The sequence below is a fragment of the Podarcis raffonei genome, chromosome 1 (assembly GCF_027172205.1).
Source record: "Podarcis raffonei isolate rPodRaf1 chromosome 1, rPodRaf1.pri, whole genome shotgun sequence".
Taxonomy (NCBI): Eukaryota; Metazoa; Chordata; class Lepidosauria; order Squamata; family Lacertidae; genus Podarcis; species Podarcis raffonei.
In genome coordinates, this window is record NC_070602.1 from 72,595,772 (window position 1) to 72,617,068 (window position 21,297).

Here is a 21,297-nt window from a genome sequence, read left to right on the forward strand (position 1 = left end):
CATGCGACGTCACAGCCAGTACAGTGCCCGCCACAGTGGGGAGTGTCGGGGCGCACAATGCGCCTCCTCCCCTCGCTAGTATCCGCCCCGGAGCCACGGCAAAGGTGTAAAAGAGCCACATGCGGCTCCGGAGCCGCGGGTTGCAGACACCTGTTCTATGCTGATGTAATCCGCTCTTTTCCCTATGCTTATGAACAGAAAAAAAGCGGACTCTAAAACTCTATCAAAAATGATCAATATTACCCCAAAGATGTTAAGCATTACAAATATAGGGATCTCTAGGTGGGACAGCAGAGGAGAAGAATGTTCCACTGTGAAAGCAGAAACCCATGTGCTGATGCAAAGTTCACCTTAGCGCTATGCTTGATTTAATGGTAGTGTAATTGCACAGAAAATGAGTCTTTTATTGTAGGTAATTCTCACATATCATGGTTAACACAGGTGACTTAGGTTTAGCTTAATTATTGGTATGTGAGACATTTTCTATAGGGAGCAACTGCAGCAGTTTCACATCTGAACCTTTAAGTCAAGGGCTCTAGTTTGTTACTTTTTTTGCCAAATTAATTTATTATGCCTTTGTAGCATGATCACATTTTAGGTGGCTCTGCCACAAAGCTTTAACTTGACTGGGCCCTCCATTCTGGATCAAGTGCAAAGGAATCCCCACATGGAGCACATTGCAGTAATACAATCTTGAAGTAAACAACACATAAACTACTGTAGCCAAGTTTTCTCAGTCCAGGAACCATCGTAGCTGTTGTACAAGTTGCAGCTGGTAAAAGGCACTTCTAGCCATTGAAGTGACCTGGGCCTCCAGAGACAAAACTGGATTCAGAAACACCCCCAAACTTTTGGGGCACCTCCAAGCACTTGACCTTTTTTCAGACACGGGAACCACTTGCCCACAGAGCCTCTGACTTGCCAGGATTCAAGCTCAGCTTGTCTTTCCTCTTCCATTTCACCACTGTGTCCTCTCCTGATTCAGATGTTGTGAAGAAACACAGGTGAATGTTCTCAGCAGACTACTGGCACCTTGCCCCAAAGTTCCTAATGACTACTTCCAGCAGCTTCACATGGATATTAAAGAGCATGGAATGTTCTCTTACAGATAGCAAATTCCGTAATCCGACTTGTTCTGGTGTTGCAAGAGCCTCAGTTAAGCGCTTCCACCCAAGGTATCTCAGGTATTGATCCACCCTAGGTATCTCAGCTGGCGAAGTCTGCTAAATTAATGTGAAGTGGTTGGAGGCAGACTTTATTAAAGCTCCACAATGGTGCCACAGTTCTCTGTTGCTATGGAAACCAAGCTGTGGGAAGACAAAAAAATAAAATAATAAATGGAGACCCAAAGCATCAGCTCTCTCTTCTTCTTCTTTCTCTTTTTCATGTGATGTTCCCATGGGGACCGCTGAAAGCCTCATGGATGTATAACCATGAGAAAAGTCTAGCAAGGCTCCACGGAAAAGAGCAAGTCTCGGATCTCTTTGTCAGTCACCCACAGCTGAACAATCAGCAGTATTCTTTGATGACAGTGAGAGGGGGGGGAAGAGAAGTGTCACACAAAAGCCATTAAGTCAGGCGGGACAGACTGCGTGCCGAAATGATACTAATAACGACAGAATGGCTTCTAATAAGACTAGCTTCACCATAGCACTAAAGGAGCTTGGTGCAGTTTGTTCCCGCATCAATTATCATATCTGGCAAGAAGTCCTGATCTTAGCAGATTTATGGCTAGTTCCTGGGATGTTGCTGGAGCAGCATTAAGTTAGAAGAAATGCAAAGGAAGTTGGTAGCTCTGCTAGGCTTGTTTTGTATTGTGCCATCATGGAGTGCCAAGGGACAGACACAAAGGAAGGGCAGATTAGATTTCAAGTCAAAGAAACTGAAATGGTAAGTAATAATGATAATAGGTTGAGCTGCTCCTGGAGACCTATATTCATGCACATGTGCTTTGAGCAGACCTTGAAAGGCCATTTCAAATCCAGCTAAAACTGAAGAAATCAAAAGAGTCTTTTCCTCCTGACTGCATGGCAGTAAAAGGCCCCTCTTCAAAACGGCTCTGTTTCTCTCTGTCTCAAAAACACCCCTATCCCTGCACAGCTGAAAGGATTTTGATGCTGAGCACAGACTCTGGCAAAGAGCCTGAAGCTCATCTTCTATCGCCACTCTTTTCTAAAAAGTGCTCCTCCCCGATATTTCCTTTCCCCTCAAAAAGTAGGGCTTGCTCGCTGCACCCTGCAGCCCAGTGACCGAGGCAGAGTTATATACCAGTCCCCGTGGCTCTGGAAGGCCACATAAAGATGTCAACTCAGGCAGTTTCAAAAGAAGATCAGACCAATTCATGGAGGCCAAGGCTCCTGTCGGAGGCAATATATGCTTCTGAATGCCAGTTGGTAGAAACTGCAGGAAGGGGAGAGCGCTGCTGGCACTCAGGTCTTTGCTTGTGGATTTCCCATGGGCATCTGGTTGGGCACACTGAGAACAGGATGCCGGACTAGATGGGCCTTTGGCTTGATGCAGCTGGGGTCTTCTGACATTCACAGAGAGCCAGTGTTGTGTACTGGTTAAGAGCGGTGGACTCGTAATCTGGGGAACCGGGTTTGTGTCTCCGCTCCTCCACATGCAGCTGCTGCATGACCTTGGGCCTTAAAGTCTCTCAGCCCCACTCACCTCACAGAGTGTTTGTTGTGGGGGAGGAAGGGAAAGGAGAATGTTAGCCGCTTTGAGACTCCTTCGGGTAGTGATAAAGCGGGATATCAAATCCAAACTCTTCTTCTTTTTCTTCACAGAAGGAGCCAGTTGGTACCCCTGTTCTCTCCCTCCTCCTATCCCACAAAGTGTACGGCATTTTAACATTACACTGAAAGTGAGGGCTGAGCTGGTGTGGCAGCAGTGGGAGGCCCCATTAGCTAAAGTGGTACCTCAGGTTAAGAACAGTTTCAGGTTAAGAACAAACCTCCGGAACGAATTCAGTTCTTAACCTGAGGTACCACTGTATAATGTGAGTGGGCATTATGATCTTGGAAGATGTTCATGAGGGCCAGTTCTGGGGTGAGTCCTAGTAGCTGTTTAGTTATTTTGCATATCTCTTATAGGACTGCTGTCCAGAAAGGTTGAATTTTAGGGCATTCCCACCACATGTGGAGGTATGTGCCTGTTGAGGTGCAGACTCTCTAACATCTTGGTGAGGTTCCTGGGTGTATCTGCGCCAGTTTCCATGGTGTTAAGTACCACCTGTAGGTGAGTTTCAGAGTGAGTTCCCTTCTTTTGGCTAATACAGACTTAAAGGGAGGTTTAGAGACCACATTCTAGTCCATTGAGTGGGGTTAATTGCAAAGCCTATGTCGTGCTCCCATTGTTCTTTGATTGCGTCAAAGGGGTTTGTGGGATTTTGGAACAGTATTTTGTATATTATGGATACCATCCCTTTACCCTTTGCTGTCAGGAGAAGGTTTTCAAGGTGGTCAAGGGCCTAGTGGCTGCTGATTTTACTGCTGGATTGTTTAAGAAGGCATGTAGTTGAATGGTGTGTTAGCCAAGGTATTTGGGTGTCCCCTAGTTTCTCTTGTATTTCTTGTTTTGGTATAGTATGGGTTTGTTGTTTTTGTAGAAGTCTTTTAGACAGTGTAGGCCTTTGGCTTGCCAGGTTTTTACCTGGAGATTTTGTGCTGCATGTTGGAATAGTGGGTGATAGGCCAGGAGGGTTAGCGGGGAGGGGGATAGTTTGCCTACTTTCCCCTTCTGTGTGAACCTGTTCAGTGTTGTGGGGATTTACTTTAGTTTGTTTTGGAGAAATGGGTGTGCTGTTGAGGGGATGTTTATGATGGTTTCTCTCTCCCAGTGAACCCATTGTTTCATCTCATCTTCTCGAGTATACGGAATTATGTGGCGTGTTTGGTTGGCGATGTCATATGATTCTATGTTGTGGATTCCCCATCCTCCTTCTGAGGAGGGGAGGTGCAGGTATTTGGGGCTCATTCTTGGCTTTTTGTGTGAGCAAATAAACAAGTATAGTTTCTTCTGCCACTTCTGGAGTTGGGTTGGGGGAATCCAGATTGGGGTTGGGAGTTTGGAATAAATAGGTTAGTTTTGGAAGGGTGATCATTTTGAACACAGCATACTTTTGTGATTATGATGATGAAATCTAATTGCATCACAAAGGGCTGCCACCTTTGGCTCTAGAAAAGGGAATAATTACATCCACAATTAATCATTTACATGACGTAGGAGGATGATTAGACAAATTCATGAAGAATAAGGCTGTCATTGACTGTTGGCCATTATGGCCAAGCTCTGCCTCCACAGCTGGAAGCAGCAATGCTTCTGAATGCCAGTTGCTGGAAACTTCCAGAAGGCGGAGTGTTCTTGTGCTTGGATCCTTCATCTGTGTTTCCCACAGACATCTGTTGGGACACTGTGAGAACAGGATTCACTAGCCTGATCCAGCAGGGTCTTATGTTTTTAGATTGGAGGACAGGTGAACATATTTGCTTGGGTGACTCCTAGATCTGTCAGTCATGGAGGAAGTTAAAAGGCTGTCCCTCAATTGGCCAGTTAAGTTCTCCTCACTCAAGAGCTTCAGAAGAAGGAATATGTGTCCAAAAGAGGAAATATGTGATTTAACATTCAAGGGCTGATTTTACATTTGTCACTTGTATTTTCTTCTAACTTCACAACGTTCATGGTTAATACATTTTGCATCTTGTACCAAATACACTAAATATGATGTAAATGTCAAACACCCAGATACGTTCTAGAGAGGGAGCCCTGTTAGTTAGTTGCAAAAAAAAGCAAGACAGAGTCTTGTGGTACATTAAGGACTATCACATATTATTTCATAAGGTTTAGTGGGTGCTTCCAGACAGGGCTTTTTTGCCACAAAGGGAACGTTCACGTCCAGTTCTTCTGTGAGCATGACTGGCACACAATCATCCTTCCACTTTGTTTTTTCAGCCTTAGATTATTATTTTTCTCCATAGGTATTCCACTGTTTCCCTCCCATACTAGTGGGAGGTCCTTTTCTTTCTGTGCTCAATTTTCTGGCCCTTCCCCCCAGTCATTACTCTTCCACCCTCCACTACCTGTTCCTGGTCTGGGCAGGCAGGCATGCAGGTAATTCTGTATCTGTGCACATAGACATTTATTTCCCACAAAAAGTTGGCAAGAGCAAATATTTCAAGCCCCTTGGCTATCATGTTTCACAATGGGCAAAATGGAATCTTGTACTTTTGTGGGAGGGGGCAACACCCATTTCCATTGTAACAATACAGAAGTCTTGCACCAGACTGATGTTGACCTATACTGAAATCCTGATCAAAGTGCCTTGCACAAGACCTCTATATTAATTTTTTCTAAGTCTCTATGTACTGCTTTTACAGCCTCTAAGCTAATCCTCCCTGTGTGCTGAGATATTGCAAGAGTAGGTCCTCTGAACTGGGGCAACATCCACAACATGCATGAAAAGCATGTTTAAAGCAAACGCCTTCCTGCAAAGAACTCCGGGACCTGTAACTTGCTTAGGGTCCTGGGAATTGTAGCTCATTGAGTAAACTACAGTTCACATGATTACTTGGGAGGTGAAACTATGACTATTAAAATTGTATAAACGTGGTTTAACTGTATAGTGCAGATGCACCTTTAGGTACCAGGTGAAAATGTTCCTATTCAACCAGGCCTTTGGCTGGTTAGCAGCTGACACCCTTTTAAATGTGTGTGTGTGGGGGGGGAATTACTGCTTTTTCTTCTTCTTCTTCTTCTTCTTCTTCTTCTTCTTCTTCTTAATATTGGTGTGCCTTCAGCATATGGCATTTGGTGGGAATAGGCAGACTTGTATTGTTTGGGTTGCCAGAAGCACAATGGCTAAGTTGTGTGTTCACGTGAGGAGTAAATGGATGCATGGGCATAGCCTAGGGGGTGGGGCAGGGAGGGGCAGCAGGCCCTCCCATAAATAAAAATAAATAAAAATACATAGCTAATTGAGTTTCTGCCACCACCCAACAAAAGACCTGCCCTCCCAACAAAAGGTCTGCCCCCCCTTCGCAAAAAAATCCTGGCTACGCCAATGAATGGAAGTAGGGATAATGTTGCTAGGTACTGCCCCTCAAAATGTCACCACCACCCTGCAAAAATGTGATAATGAGCTTCAACAAACTAATAACTGTGGATGTATAAAGGGTTATTACTTAGCTAATTTTCCAAAGTAATTGGAAATCTGTATGAAATGTAAAAAAAAGAAGAAGTAAAAGATGGCCTTCTGGTGCTGACAGGGCAAAAAACTTGTGTGCCTGAGCAGCACTGATTTCACAATAAACCTCCACCTGAAAGCACCCTCTGTTGCAACCAATGCCACAAACTTAGAGATATCAATCCCAACAGAGTTGCTGAAACCTAATGCCACAATGAATCTGTGAGTCTTGAAGATGCCAGATATAAATTCATATCAGGACATAATGCAAACAAAGCAGAGAGCTATACACACCTATTAACAATCTAGATACTACAACTCAGTACAGGACCATAGCACATGTATGATTATGATTTATTGGAAGCAATTCTGAGTTCAATAGGACAAACTCTTCAGAACGCATGCATAGGGTTACAGCTTTAATACAGAACTTGCTATGTGACATGTTGCACCATTCCTAAATGTATTTCCAGTACTGGGTCAGATGAAAGCATAAGAAGCAAACAATTAGTAGATTATGGAACTTGTCAGGGGAAATATGCAATTGTAACGCCAACTTTCTGAAATTTAATTGGGGAGCGAGCTCCTCGATCTCAGAGGAGCGTGAGTAAACATGCTGAGTTGGGAAATAAAGATGGGGAGACAAAATATTATTCTCTCTCTGCCCCCAGGTTTATGCTAGGATTCTTCGGAAACGGATACGTACTAAATCAGCACACAGATTGGCGCCGTTCCGTCGTGACCCTCACTCGTGGATCAGACCTCAGTGACTGTTGCATTTTCCAAACTCATAGATTGACTTTTCTTCCCCACAGCCTGTCACCTGCTTGATCTGTTGCTGATTTTGTCATGGTACTCGCCCACTTTGGATATTGTTTTCAAGGAAAGTAAATTTAGGACATACATTGCCGCTGAAGGGACGATGGACGATTTGGAGCCAGTGAAAAAGAAAAAGAAAGTCGATTTTGCTGGGGTGTGTGGGAGAGAGAGAGAGAGAGAGAGAGAGAGAGGCGGGTTTCACATAGGGACAGCCCCCTGCCCGGGGTCTGCTCACCAGCAAGTTATCTCTCCGGAGGAGGGGAGGGAACGCGCACGCTGAGGTGCCGCCCCCAGCTCCCTTCTCTCCGCGCATTCGCTCCAGCTATTGTGACGTCACTGCGTTCTAAAAAAGAACCGAGAAAACAATCTGCATTGAGAGAAATAGATAACAGTCCGGGTCCTATTTAAAGGGGAAGCTCTGGGCACCCCGGAGTCAGATCCAGCTTTATAAACAAAGGCGAAGGAAGGATTGCGGGAGAAGCCTCCTCAGCAAATATGGTGTCGCCGGTGACAGTGGTGAGTTCCAACAGCCAGCTTTTTTAGTAACTGCAAGGCGGGTGGGGAGAGCAAAGGGGGACGACACATACACACACACACACACACCAGCAGGTATAAAATCAAGTGTCAAGATTGCAATAATTGCTGCCTCGCGAAGCGAGCCCTGCAGATTCGCGGCTGACGACTTCACAATCGCTTCAGGGTTTTTATTTGGACAGGTAGCCGCTGCCAGAGAGCATCTGACCTGCGCTGGGAATCCTGTCCCCATCATCTGTGCCGGCTGCTAGAGTAGTCCCCCGCCACCCCGTAGTACTTCCATCTCCTTGCCCTTTTTCTTTTTTACTCTCTCCTCCCGCCTCCCTCCGTTGCTGGTAGCAAAATGTGGCTGTGATGGCGGTGGAAGAAGGGGGGGTAGAGAATGGATAGGGGGAAGAGAGACATCACGACCGGATCGGTCGTTGCTTTACATAGCAAGCGGTGTGGGGGCGTGGGGAAGAGGAGGAAACCCTGCCAAAAGTCAATAGGATGAAAACATTGGGCATGTGACTAGGAAGCGTGACTTTGTTGATTTCGCTCCTTGGGGCTTGCCGGCAAGGCACCGTCTGATTGATGGAGAAGATTGCGGGTGGGAGGGATTCCAGTTCACCTCCCCCTTTCTCTGGCGCTTTCCCCCCTCTCGCTGCCCCCCCCCGCGACTCGCTTTGCTCCGGAATTGCTGGAGGATGGCACCATGCTGCCAATCTGCCTGCCTGTGTGTGCTTGCATGGCCCATATATATTTGCGCGTGTGTAAGGCATGTGCCATTCCCGTTACGGATTTCTGATCCCCGGGTGGGTGCCCTCTGGGATCGAGGAACAACAGTGCAGAGAAATCAGCAAGCTTTATTTTTGCTTCTCCCCGCCCCCTCCCCACGCCGCAGCTAATAAACATCTTTGTCCGAATGCCATTTAGACTGCTGAAGATGTTTTGAAAATAAAATAAAAATAGACAGATCTAAAGGTATATCTAAATCTCTCTCTCCCTTTCACTCTCTCTCTCTCTCTCTCTCTCTCTCTCTCTCTCTCTATATATATATATATATATATATGTAACAGAATTTTAATATGGAATGAACGCAGCTATGACCGATTGATAGATAGGTTGCTGAAGCAGAGTGATGTAGTCAAAAGCATGCTAGAAGGACGCAGGAGACCTGGGTTCATATCCATTGCTACCCATGATGCTTACTGGATTTCTAGTACACAGAGTTGTGAGGATAAAATAGGATACTCCTTTGTAGTGCTTTTATTCTAGGAAAAAAGTTGCAGGAGCTCACCATGAACGCCTCCCCTGTTCTCTTATAATGCCAATAGTGCCCACCATGGGTGTAGCCAAGGGGGGGGGCAGCTGCTCCCCTCAAATCAATAAAAATCAATAAAAATATATAGCAAACTGAGGTTCTGCCCCCCCAAATCCTGGCTACACCCATGGTACCCACCTGGAGCAGAGTTCTGTTGAGTTCCAGCTGAAAAAACCCTGATCCTATGTAGGAACAGGAAGCATCAAGAGCAGTATTGCCTGCACTGACCACCAGCATCTCTCCAAGGTGTCAGGCAAGAGCCTCTCCCAGCCTTACCTGGGATCTTCTGCATGCATCTATCTAATTTGTCTGTCCTAACCGCAATACGGGACGTGGGTGGCGCTGTGGGTTAAACCACAGAACCTAGGACTTGCCGATCAGGAGGTCGGTGGTTCGAATCCCCGCGACGGGGTGAGCTCCCGTTGCTTGGTCCCTGCTCCTGCCAACCTAGCAGTTCGAAAGCACATCGAAGTGCAAGTAGATAAATAGGTACCGCTCCGGCGGGAAGGTAAACGGTGTTTCTGTGCGCTGCTCTGGTTCGCCAGAAGTGGCTTGGTCATGCTGGCCACATGACCTGGAAGCTGTATGCCGGCGCCCTCGGCCAGTAAAGCGAGATTAGCACCGCAACCCCAGTCGGCCACAACTGGACCTTTTCATTCCAAATGAAATTAAAGCAGGTATTGTAGTGACTTCACTCATTGGGCATTTGAGGATGTGTGCTGTAGCGGCGAGAGCAGACTTTCCCAACCCTGGCTCATCAGATGTTGTGCGACTACAACTCCCATCATCAATGACCAGCAGCGGAATGATGGGAATGGTAGTCCAACAACATCTGGGAGCGCAAGGTTGAGAAAAGCTGAGCTAGAGTTTTGGGCCTTGGGAAACCAGGGTTCAATTCTCTGCTTAGCCACAAAGTTCACTGGCTTGATATTGGGCCAGTCACTGCCCCTCAGACCAGCCTACCTCACAGGGTTGCCCTGAGGATAAAATGAGAGCAGGAGAACCATGTACACTTCCTTGAGGTTCTTGGAGGAAAAGTGGGATAGGAATGAAATAAAATTGTGATTAATACCTTCTTCAAAGTTATGTGCCTCACTTTCTTATCTTGATGCTCTTTAATTCAAGATGAGTGGTTTGGAGGTCAGCAGGGAAATGTTCTCCGCGTGTGAAAAGAGACTTTAGTTTTATTACTTTATATATTCAAGGGCTGATCTTTGCCACAAAAGCAGGTTGTGGGACTGAGATCTGGTGAAGTTACTGCAGGGGGTTCCACAGGGATAATGTTTATCTCTGCAAAGAAACAAAGTGTTACCTCTTTGTCCTTGGGTACTGGTAAGAAGACTGAAAGATAATGTCGTTTTCATGTTACCTTGATTAATTTAATTATAAGACTCAGTGATTATCATCTGCATTACTTTTATACAAGGAGGACAAAAGTGACAAATTTAAAATTTAGGAAGATTTTGAAAATTAGGAAAGTCTCTTTACTGTTGGGATAGTGTAACAAATAAGTAAACGTTTTAAGCACAATTTGGTGTTTCCTTCACTGGAGTATTTCAAGGAAAAGCTGAACAGGGGTTTGCCTTAATTATAAGGCTTGTTTTGCTCACTTCGGCGGCACGTATACTAAAACTGGAACGATACAGAGAAGATAAGGCAATTTATTTATTTTGCCGCCCTTTGTCCAAATATCTCAGGGCAGTTTACAATATAAAAATACAAAATGAGAACACAAAATACATAATAAAACAAAAACTAACCAATGGCCCCCCCTCCCCCAAAACACATTTAATAGGCCACAAATATTAATCAGCCAAAGGCCTGGTTATAGAGAAACATTTTTGCCTGTTGCCTAAAGAGATGTAATGAAGGCACCAGGCGTGACTCTCTGGGGAGAGCATTTCACAAATGAGGAGCCGCTGCAGAAAAGGCCTGTTCTCATGTTGCCACCCTCCAGACGCCTTGTGAAGGAGGAACACGAGGAAAGGCCTTAGATGATGATCACAGGGTCTGGGTCTGTTCATATGTAGAGGGGTAGTCCTAGTGGTATTGCGGTCCTTAAATGAACTTTTGTTGTTGTACAAACTGAAGCACATACATAGCTCATACTTTAATGTCCCCCCCCCCATTCAGCACTGCCAAAACCTGATATTATGAAAATCATGGGCCAGACTGCTGACTGGCCCCTTTAATTGGGTTTGTTTTAAAGAGAAAGATAAATAGACAGCACCCGTCCTGTATTATGAAACTGTATTATGAAATTGGGAACCCTAACCAGATCCTTCTGGTTAGTTTAATGCCCTCTATTCCGTCTGTGTATTGGAAGCAGATAATACTTTTTCTTTAACTGAATACACGGTGATGCTTTTTAATGTGGGAATGAAGTGAAATGCAGCCTATTTTACTGGTGAAGCTTCAGGCCAAGATTTGGCCCTTGTGAGCCTGAAAAGCCTTTTCTGTGTCTTTACCTCATTGTCAATCTTCTTTTAGAACCAATAGAAGATTGTGCCAAAAAAATACTGTCTGATAAAGGAAAGGTACAGATTATCTCTATTTGACCTTTCACCAGCCTGAAGCAGCTTGAATTATTTTTTCTCTTTTCCTCTGGACATGAAACACCTGGTTATAAAACATTCTATTCTCTGAACATGACTTATGTAGGCTGGAACTGGAGTTTTTTGCAGGTAGATTTTTGTGGCCATCTTAGGTATCTATTCTTGTCCCTAATTTTTTCTTCTGTTAGATCTCTTGCTCCTTTTACTGACCAACTTTTAGACCACAAAGACATTTACTAGCTACAGAGCTGGCATCACTGAGCAGAAAAGTATGACTTATTTTCGAATAAAGCATACAGAGGACCGCACTGCATATTTTCTGGTAAAACAGATTTGGCAACTGTAATGTCCAAAAGTCCTTGAAGGCTTATTTAATCGTTCATTTTTATTAGGTGTCTGAAAACTGTGCTCAGTACCCCAAATATCTCTAGGGACAGTAGATAGTTAAAATAACTTTTTAGAAAAGCCCTGCTGGAACAATCTAGCCAAACTAAGATACTTTGAAATGTAATGGGACTTACCTCTGGCACTTTGAAAAAAGATAGATAGACCTTGTACCATTTTATGAAGAGCAGGGCTACTTCCACACTTTGAGTCTTGGGAGAGATACTATTTTTATAGTATAAAAATACTCTTGATAGTGCTGTATCCTGCCATAGTTCTTTATATCTCAGACCTTGGGCTTTAGTGTGCTGGCACCTGCCCTTCCAATGCACACCAGGCAGGTACCTACACCACTGACATTTAGATACCTGCTTAAAACTCACTTGTTAAGCCTGGCTTTCCCTGAGAGATGATCCAGCCATGCTGATTTGTGATATACATTGTGGTTTTTTTATGGATGTAATTTTCTTGTTGAGTTTATGTGTGAGTATCTGGAGGCGGTTGGAGGATAGATGCAGCTAACAGATTGAGGTTGAATCCTGACAAGACAGAAGTACTGTTTTTGGAGGACAGGGGGCGGGCAGGTGTGGAGGACTCCCTGGTCCTGAATTGGGTAATTGTGCCCCTGAAGGACCAGGTGCACAGCCTGGGAGTCATTCTGGAGGTCAATTCTGTGTCCAGGGCAGCTGTCTACCAGCTCCATCTAGTACGCAGGCTGAGATCCTACCTACCAGTCAGTCTCACCAGAGTGGTGCATGCTCTGGTTATCTCCCACATGGACTACTTCAATGCACTCTACATTGGGGCTACCTTTGAAGGTGGCCCGGAAACTACAATTAATCCAGAATGTGGTAGCTAGACTGGTGACTGGGAGTGGCTGCTGAGACCATATAACACTGATCCTGAGAGACCTACATTGGCTCCCAGTATGTTTCCGAGCACAATTGGTGCTGATCTTTAAAGCCCTAAACAGCCTCGGTCCAGTATACCTGAAGGAGTGTCTCCACCCCCATCGTTCAGCCCAAACACTGAGGTCCAGCACTGAGGGCCTTCTGGCGGTTCCCTCACTGCAAGAAGTAAGGCTACAGGGAACCAGGCAGAGGGCCTTCTCGGTAGTGGCACCTGCCCTGTGGAACGCCCTCCCTTCAGATGTCAAGGAAATAAACAACTATCTGACTTTTAGAAGACATCTGAAGGCAGCCCTGTTTAGGGAATCTTTTAATGTTTGATGTTTGACTGTGTTTTCAATATTCTGTTGGGAGCTGTCCAGAGCGGCTGGGAAGGCCCGGCCAGACGGGTGGGGTATAAGTAATAAATTAGGATGATGATGATGATGATGATGCTGTTCATGATTTTTTCTATTAGTGTTGGGTGTATAGAAATGTTTGAAAATAGCTAAAAAAATAAAACCCTGGCAATACCTTCCCCCTCTTACTATAGGTTTACTCAGAAGTAAGTTCTGTTACAGCAAAGTTCCTGCTTATTTCTGCTACTCTCCGTGGTTGTCCTCACCCCCTTTCTTTCAAAGCAGTTTCTTCTGCTGCAATAAGTTTCTGGCTGTTCACAATTTCACAACTGCACTCATAACACCCCCCCACAAAAATTACAGATCAATCTTAACTCCCGGCTGCAGAACAGAATGTAATGGCAGATCCAGCACCGGCTACACAGTGTGTCCTGTACAGAGCAGGAATGCCAACATCATACTGGTGAACAGGAACAACTAATTTCAGGGACAGAAGTAGCTATATAAGAAATGGGGAAAGAGGGAGCTTTCAACTAAAGGGGCAGTGGCCCCCCAAAGCCGTAATGCTTCTTTGCTAATCCACACTGGACAATACAACTATATTTCAAGACAACAAAATATTCACATGTTGAGTCCGGAAAAATGCACATAGACAGCATGTAAAGTACTGGAATGCAAGAGTTTGTCATCAGGATTCTCCATACAAATGTAAGTAAACAGATTTTGTTCATTCTGAGGATCATAGAAACCTTTGTCTGATGGGTTCCTACATTGTAAGAGAAAGTTCAGAGATGTCCATGCCTTCCCACCTATTCTGCTGCACACTTAATGGAAACCTTTGATCTACTGCAGGAGTTTCAGAAAATGCCTGAGGAAGTAGTAAGCTTCAAGGTCCTTTGAGAAGAGTTAGCTTTATTTTATTTAAAATGAAGTGTGTGTGTGTGTGTGTGTGTGTGTTTGCACATTTGGAGTCTGTATTTTCAGTTCTCCATGTTCTCTAATTCTCAGTAAGCTGACAGTTCCCTTCCTTTCCCAGCAGACGCTAGTGAGGGTTCCCTGTACACTAAATGCTGCAGTCAGATCTTAGACTGATTCTTCTGGCTCAGAGTATCTCCTTTCATGAGAGGCTAGAGGAGCCAGTCAGAGCATTCAGCAGCACTGCAGGGTTTGGAGCCTAAATCACCGTGCTTGTTACTTATACAATTGATGTGAATGTGAATGTACCTTTATAGTATTTTTTAAAACAACAATAACATGAAAGGCTATTATTATTGTAGGCTGTGCAGTTTATGACGAGCAGTGCATTTGAAATGCCCAATTCTGCTATTAGAAGAATTGCATTTTGTAAAAATAAGATGTTTATGCATATTTATGTCATTTCCTTTATTTATCTTTTAATAACATATGCTTTAATTCTTCTAATAATGCAGGAAAGCGAAACACTTTAAGTTCCCACTAATTTCAATGGGAGAGATTTTTCCAGAAGCAATTCTATTCATAGAATCATAGAGTTGTAGAATTGGAAGGGATCTCAGGGGTCATCTAGTCCAGCCCCCTGCAACGCATGAATCTCAGCTAAAGCATCCATGACAGATGGCCATCCAACCTCTGCTTAAACCCCCCCCCCAAGGAATCAGTCTACCACCTTCCAAGGGAGTCTGTTCTACTGACAAACAGTTCTTACTACCAGAAAGTTCTTCCTCATGTTTAGTTGGAACCTCGTTTAACTAGAATCCACTGGTTCTGGTTCTCCCCTTCTCCCCTCTGGAGCAAGAGAAAACAAGCTTGCTCCCTCTTCCATGTGACAAACCTTTAGCTGTTTGAAGATGGCTGTAATATCTCCTCTCAGTCTTCTCTTTCCCAGGCTAAATATATCCAAGTCCCTGAACTGTTTCTTGTAAGGCACAATTTCCAGACGCATTAACATATTGATAACTCTCCTTTGCACATGTTCTAGCTCCATCTTAAATTGTGGCACCCAGAACACAGGAGTCCAGGCAGAATAGAGAGGTACTATTTCTTCACTTGATCTGGGCAATAGATCTCTGTTGATGCAGCCTAGAGTAGCATTAGATTTTTTGTGTTGCTTCATCACATTGTTGACTCATTTTAAGCTTGTGGTCTACTAAGACCCCTAGGTCCTTTTTGCATGTACAGTCGTACTTTGGAAGCAGAACGGAATCTGTTCCCTCTCCTACAATTTTTGCCTATATACTTTCAAATCTGCCTTCCATGCTCTGGGTCATAGATCTCTTCACAAGTGTATACATTCTTTACATATAATGCTACTCTTCTCCTCTTTCTGTTTGGTCTATTCCTTTTGAGCAGGTTGTATACTCCTCAATTTCTACATTCCAGTCATGAGACTCATCCCACTCATCCTACATACCTACTTGGGAATAAGTCCCACTGGACTCAATACTTCTGAGTCAGCATGCGTTGGATTGCACTGTTAAGCATGTGGTTTGTTGCAATAGCAGTTACAAATAGGATTAGATTAGCATGGAGTCTAATTACTTCTGTGCTATACTCAGTCAAAATTGAAGGATATGTGGATCATTGCTCCCTGGCATTAATAACTAAAGATACATCCTGCAGTGTAACCTATATATTCTTTCTAACTGTTTATAGCTGGGATGGAGAACCCAAGACACTCTGAATGTTGTTGACCTGCAGCCCCCATCATCCCTCACCAGTGATTATGTCAGCTGGGATGGATAGAAGTTGGGAGTCGGACAACATCTGGAAGACCACAGGTTCCCCATCCCTGCTCTCATGAGCTCTCATTTATGCTACAAAAATCTGCAGGCTATTTCTGGCAGGTGTGCAAGTTAAAGCACAAACAGATACTGTAATTTGTCTCCATAACTTTCCTTCCACGGGGGTGGGAGGATTTTTGCTTGTTTCTCTGCAAACAAACCCTGAAGAGTAACCAAGCCTTGTTCTTGACTTGCTGCTCATGATTTGTTGGGGGAAAGAAATAATGAGCCAGGTTCAGATATCACACGGTGCCAGACCACTGCATTGGGTTGGACTAGATGCCCCTTTGGGGACCCTCCACCTCCACAATTCTATGATTCTGTGTTTCCCAGCAGTGCTTCAGCATCAAGGCAGGAGCAAAGCACCCTCAGTTTCAGAATGCACCAGAATACTGCAAATTCACATTTAACCACAGTTAATTTGACCGAAGGTTTAATGTGATGTGCAAATGAAGCCACTGAGTGACAAACAGAAGATGAAATGTGAGAGGAGTTTTGGTGTCATAGCACCCTGCAAGTATCAGGCATTGATTACTACCCAGAGATTTCAAAACCATCAACTAGCCTTTATTGGTGTTGACACTAAATCCATATCTGTTTTTGGTGCATTATGCTGCTTGCTTTTTAGATGATTTCCTTTCAGTGAAAAAGATGGAAGGAAAGTAGATTTCCTTTGAGAGAGGGTTTCAGAAATTCCTTGGGACACAGATTGGGAACAAAGCTGCCCAAAGGCCCCTCTGCTAGAAAGCAGAAAGCAAGGCATCACCACTCAAAGGACACTGGAGAACATCTTTTTAGTGAATATTTGATGCTTAATTCTATCCTTTCTCAGTAGGCACTGCCTTAAGGTTTCATCACCAGCTGAGTGGCACTGAAAAGGGATTACCCTGCCGGCGTAACCGCTTTGTGAAAGGAACTTTTGCTGAAAACAACTGTCCCTTCATATTGTCCTGCTGCTAATTCAGGGGACATGGCTTTAGCTGATTGTAACTAGGGCAGATTTGTTTTTTGCTTGCAAAAATACATGAGAACAACGAGAGTATCAGTGCTGCACTGCTTCTGCTGCAGTAGGGCAACAGTGTGTTGACACCAAAGAGCTGGCCTTCCTACCTGTTAATCCATGGCTAAAGGTGGTGAAATAGGTGGCACACAGGAATGGCTAGTTTGCTGGCCTGAGAAAGGAGGTGTGATCTTGTTTAGGTCATCTTGTGATGTTTATCTACCTGTTACAAAGCACACTGCTTCTCCCATGGTTCTTAGTTTAACTTAAGAGGGAAAAAATACTCTGAAGAATATGGGAACATGTACATGATGTCCCTAAGTAAAGGGAGTTGAGTGAGAACGTAGGCCATTCATCGAGGCCAAAAATGTTGGTTTTTTACTCCCAGTTACTCCAACCCACAGCAGCTCTCGGTGGTTTCAGGCAGAGATCTTCCCCAGCCTTATTTAATTTAATTTATTCTATTTCCTTTACATCCCACCTTCTCCAAGGAGCTCAAGGTGATGGCATACATGGTTCTCTTCCTCCCCCATTTCATCCTCAACAAACCTGAGAGGTAGGTTAGGCAGTGGCTGGCTTAAGGTCATCCAGTGAGTTTCATGACTGAGGGGGGATTTGAACCCTGGTTGCCCGGGTCCTAGTCTGACACACTAACCACTACACCACACTGGCTCCTGCTATCTGAGTTTCTTCACCTGGAGCTCTCAAGGTTGTGGAGCCTGGGATCTTGCACATATAAAACATGTGCTGATCTAGGGGGAGACAACTATGGCATTTGTACCTTCCCCGCCTCAGCAGAACTAATGGAGGCTTCATGCTGTTGCTAAGGCTGTTTACACACTAAATCATTAAAGCACATTCAAGTGCACATTCTTCCCCTCAGAGAATTCTGGGTAATGTAGTTTACCCCTCACAGAGTTACAACTCCCAGCTATCCTTAACAATTGGGCCGGCCCACCCATGAGGCAAGCTGAGGCTTTGGATGGCAGGACCCACAGGGCAGATCCCGATGTAGATATTTATCCCCCACCCCTTGTTCCTGGAGATCTTCACTCCTTCCTCCTTCCCTGGGAGGAAGGGGAGTGCCATTTTGTGGTTCGCTGCTCAGGTGCCAAAATATCTTGGGCCAGCCCTGGTTAACAAATGGCAGTGCCCTGAATTCTTGGGGAGAGAATGCACTTCAGATGTGTGTTATAGTGTGCACATAGCCTTAGGCTGGGGAAGGGGCAAGGGAAATAAAGGTTAAACTTCCTCTCCCAGAGAGTGCTACTTTGCTGATCCTCAAAGCAGCCACATGGGTTTGCAATTTAGTAAGAAAACAAACAAAGCAAGCTCACAGGAAATCTTAATCATGGCTCTTCTGTGTCACACCTAATTTGGCCCTGCAAAACTGCTTAAGCGCAGATGAGCCATCATTGCCCTTGTCAGAATCACAGAACTTTGTTTTTCTTCCTGAAATTGACCAAAGTAGAAAGTATGTTATAAGTTAATTGACACAAGAGATATTTGTGATACAGGTCAACCATAGTCTTGGAACCCTATAACATCTTAAAGGTTCTTGGAGTCATTCAGGTTTTGCATGCTAACTGTGTATCCTGTGCAACTGTATATTAGAGCCCCAGCACTTTTGGTGTCATTTTAATTTTAAAGGAAAACAACTTTGAGAGGAGATAATTTGGAGTAGTGGAGCAGTTGGGTTCTAAGTGATCTCAAACACATGCTTATAATATGGGAAGATCATTCAATGTGTGACTTCAGGGTTAATTCTGATGTATAATTCTTATATCTCACTAATAGTATATAAACTCTACTTGAAAAACCTCACTTTAACAAACCTGTCTAACAGAATAAGTAACAATCGGTAAGCCAACTAACCAAGAGGGTGGTAGTGGAGGACTTGCTTAGTAACCAGGCAGAGTGACATGATGTTCATTGAGCTAGCACATGCTCTGGTTGGCTGTGTAGTTTTGAGGAAGTTTTTCCTCTGTATGCTTGGTTGTATGTCTCGCTACTATGTACAAGGCCTAAAGTAAGAAAAACAAAAGCTCTTTGTTTATCCCCCCCATGATACAGTGGAACCTCATGTTACGTACCATCCCCCTTCTGAACGCTGTGGGTTATGAGCTCTGCTAACCCGGAAGTAGATGCTCCCGGTTGCGACCTTTGCCCCGGGATGCGAGTGGAAGTCACGTGCCAGCAGCAGCGGGAGGTGCCATTAGCAAAAGTGCATCTCATTTTACGAGCGGTTTCGGGTTGAGAATGGACCTCCAGAACGAATTAAGTTCATAACCGGAGGTACCACTATATACCATTTTGTTCTGTTTTTTCAATAAAGTATTAGAAGGATTTCTTTTTTCTTTGGACTTCTGTATTATTTAAGTGACTTTGCTAACACTGAACCCCATGGTGGTTAAGCTACCTAATCCTGCTGCCTTTCTGCTTCAGATTTTTCCTTCCTGAAGCTGCTTCTATAAAACCCAAACCAAACCCATGGCTCTGTTTTTGGTTTCTAATTCTAATAAAAAGTTTCAACTGGATAAGATTTCCCCCCAATAAAATAAAATAAATTCCCTAAGGAAACACCTTACATGTTTGAAACAATTAAATATAAATTAGAAATAAAAGAAATTAACTACTGCATTGACTCCAAAGAAGAAACCAGTAATTAAAGTCACCCAAAGCAGAGGACAAGAACTGACTGAATGCCTTGGTCAGGAGGGTGAAGAGGAAGAAATCAATTTAGGAGGGAAAAATCTAAGAAGCAGAACCCACTTCAAAAGAACTGGACAGAGGGGACACGTCTAATTAAAAGGGCATTTGCAAGGATAACCTTCAGTCCATCCTGGGAAGGCTGGCACTACAACTTTATTTTTAAGTAAAATCAGGGATGAATATAGCAGTAATGGGAGGGAAACACGGAAAACACTGGAATGCAATGGGTTGAAATAGTAGCACTATCCTGTTGCATGATGTTTTCATGATGGCTTTAATTGCCGCAGATCATTTTATGAGGTTGCTTCGGTTTTTTACTCTGTGCCTCACTCTGAGATAGGAGAAATGAAGAAGGGCAGAATATGAATTGAAATATTAAATGGCATAAAAGAAGATTGTAAATGGCCTGGGGGAAGTAGGCATGATGATTGCGTTTTTGTCTACCTTGCTTGCTACGAGTCGCCTTGGAGATTGGTGGTGGTCCATAACTGATGGGTTCTTTGAAGAAGAAACCCCTTCTCTGATGATGCAAACTTATCCAGCATTGAGATGAAAATACAAGAGGCACAATACTCCTTTTCTTTTCTTCATTGCTTATGTCTTGAAAAATACAGTATTGGGGGGGGGAGAGAATTCCCCCTCCCCGAACAAACATTTTCTCCATAAACGATAACTGTAAGTTTTTTAAGCAGATGGCTGAGTCCCGAGTTTCCCTTCCTCATAGGAGTTAAGCAATCAAGGAAGTATCCTTGGAAGTGCCTTGTAAATCTTTTATGGGAACGTCATTGCTATATGGTTGGGAGCGATGTAGCCTTGCAGCTGAAACATTCTGTTTGCTTTTGCTGTGCTTTTGTGAGCATGCAGGACAGAAGGGAAGGGGAGAGAATAAATAACATAGCACAGGGCAGGAGGGAGAGCGACTGGGATCTTCCTAAACTGCAAAACACAATGAGATGAAGTACTCCACAGTCTTTTCTTTCAGCTTCCTGTATCATTAAACTCTGACATTTTCTTGGAAGAATGTATCAGAGCCTAAATGAATTCATTACCTTGTGTTTTCCTTATGAATGTGGAAAGGCAGAAGGAATGTTTTACCTGGTTATCTTTTCAGCGTTCCATTTTCTTCTCTGCTATAGTTTCCCTTCCCCGTCTTTCTGGGTCTAATCTTTACCGAGTCCCTGTGGTCTCAGTTCCATATCTGGAACATGGAGCATGTGAGGGTCATGCGTTTATTTTAGGTGCTGCTTGCTCTGAACATGGAGAATAAGCAGATATTGGCAAGGGCATAGTCTGATGCCAGGACCCAGCTATGGTGCATAGAGAGTGTCTCTGAGTCATGCTTTTTCTCACCACTGAAGATACAACCAAACATCACTGGAAAATGCAGGGCCATCACTGAAATGTTCTTCTGTAATGTCTAGGAGCCCACCTCCTTGGCTGGGGTCTGCAGAACCATTTTGAGGAGAATGTGAGACGTTTCACGACATCAAAGTAGCTGAAGTAGGAGCGTTGGCTTAGCTACAGTGCAGTCATGCACAAGTTTATTCTGAAGTAGGGATATAAGGAGGCAACAAATTCCACCCCATCCTGTGTTCCTCAAAGTCAGCCATTTTCACACACACCACTGAGGTTTTCACTGAGCTATCCACCATGTTGAACTATTCACCGTGACCCCAATATCTCTTTCCTTTGGCTCCTAGGCTGCATTTCCTATGGGAGTGTTGTGAGAATATCATTCATGCCAAAAATGTCTGTCATACTCTTCTAGTGTGAAGTTATTACTGAGCATATTAGAGCTGAA

At 44.1% G+C, this 21,297-nt stretch overlaps 1 protein-coding gene and 1 long non-coding RNA gene across 2 annotated transcripts in view; one reads left to right on the forward strand and one right to left on the reverse strand.

Moving 5' to 3' along the window:
* Positions 1–383: 383 nt before the first annotated feature.
* On the reverse strand, positions 384–7,050 carry LOC128402566 (uncharacterized). Its single transcript, XR_008327743.1, has 2 exons — positions 6,891–7,050; positions 384–1,307 (listed from the first exon to the last, which is right to left on the reverse strand). It is a non-coding gene; the product is annotated as an uncharacterized LOC128402566 (long non-coding RNA).
* A 222-nt stretch (positions 7,051–7,272) lies between these two features.
* The window catches only part of TMEM86A (transmembrane protein 86A), a 31,417-nt gene continuing 17,392 nt past the window's right edge, over positions 7,273–21,297 (forward strand). Inside the window, exon 1 of the mRNA XM_053393275.1 lies at positions 7,273–7,519. Within this exon, the coding sequence (XP_053249250.1) occupies positions 7,499–7,519 (21 nt within the window). The 5' untranslated portion in view covers positions 7,273–7,498. The remainder of the gene's footprint in view (positions 7,520–21,297) is intronic.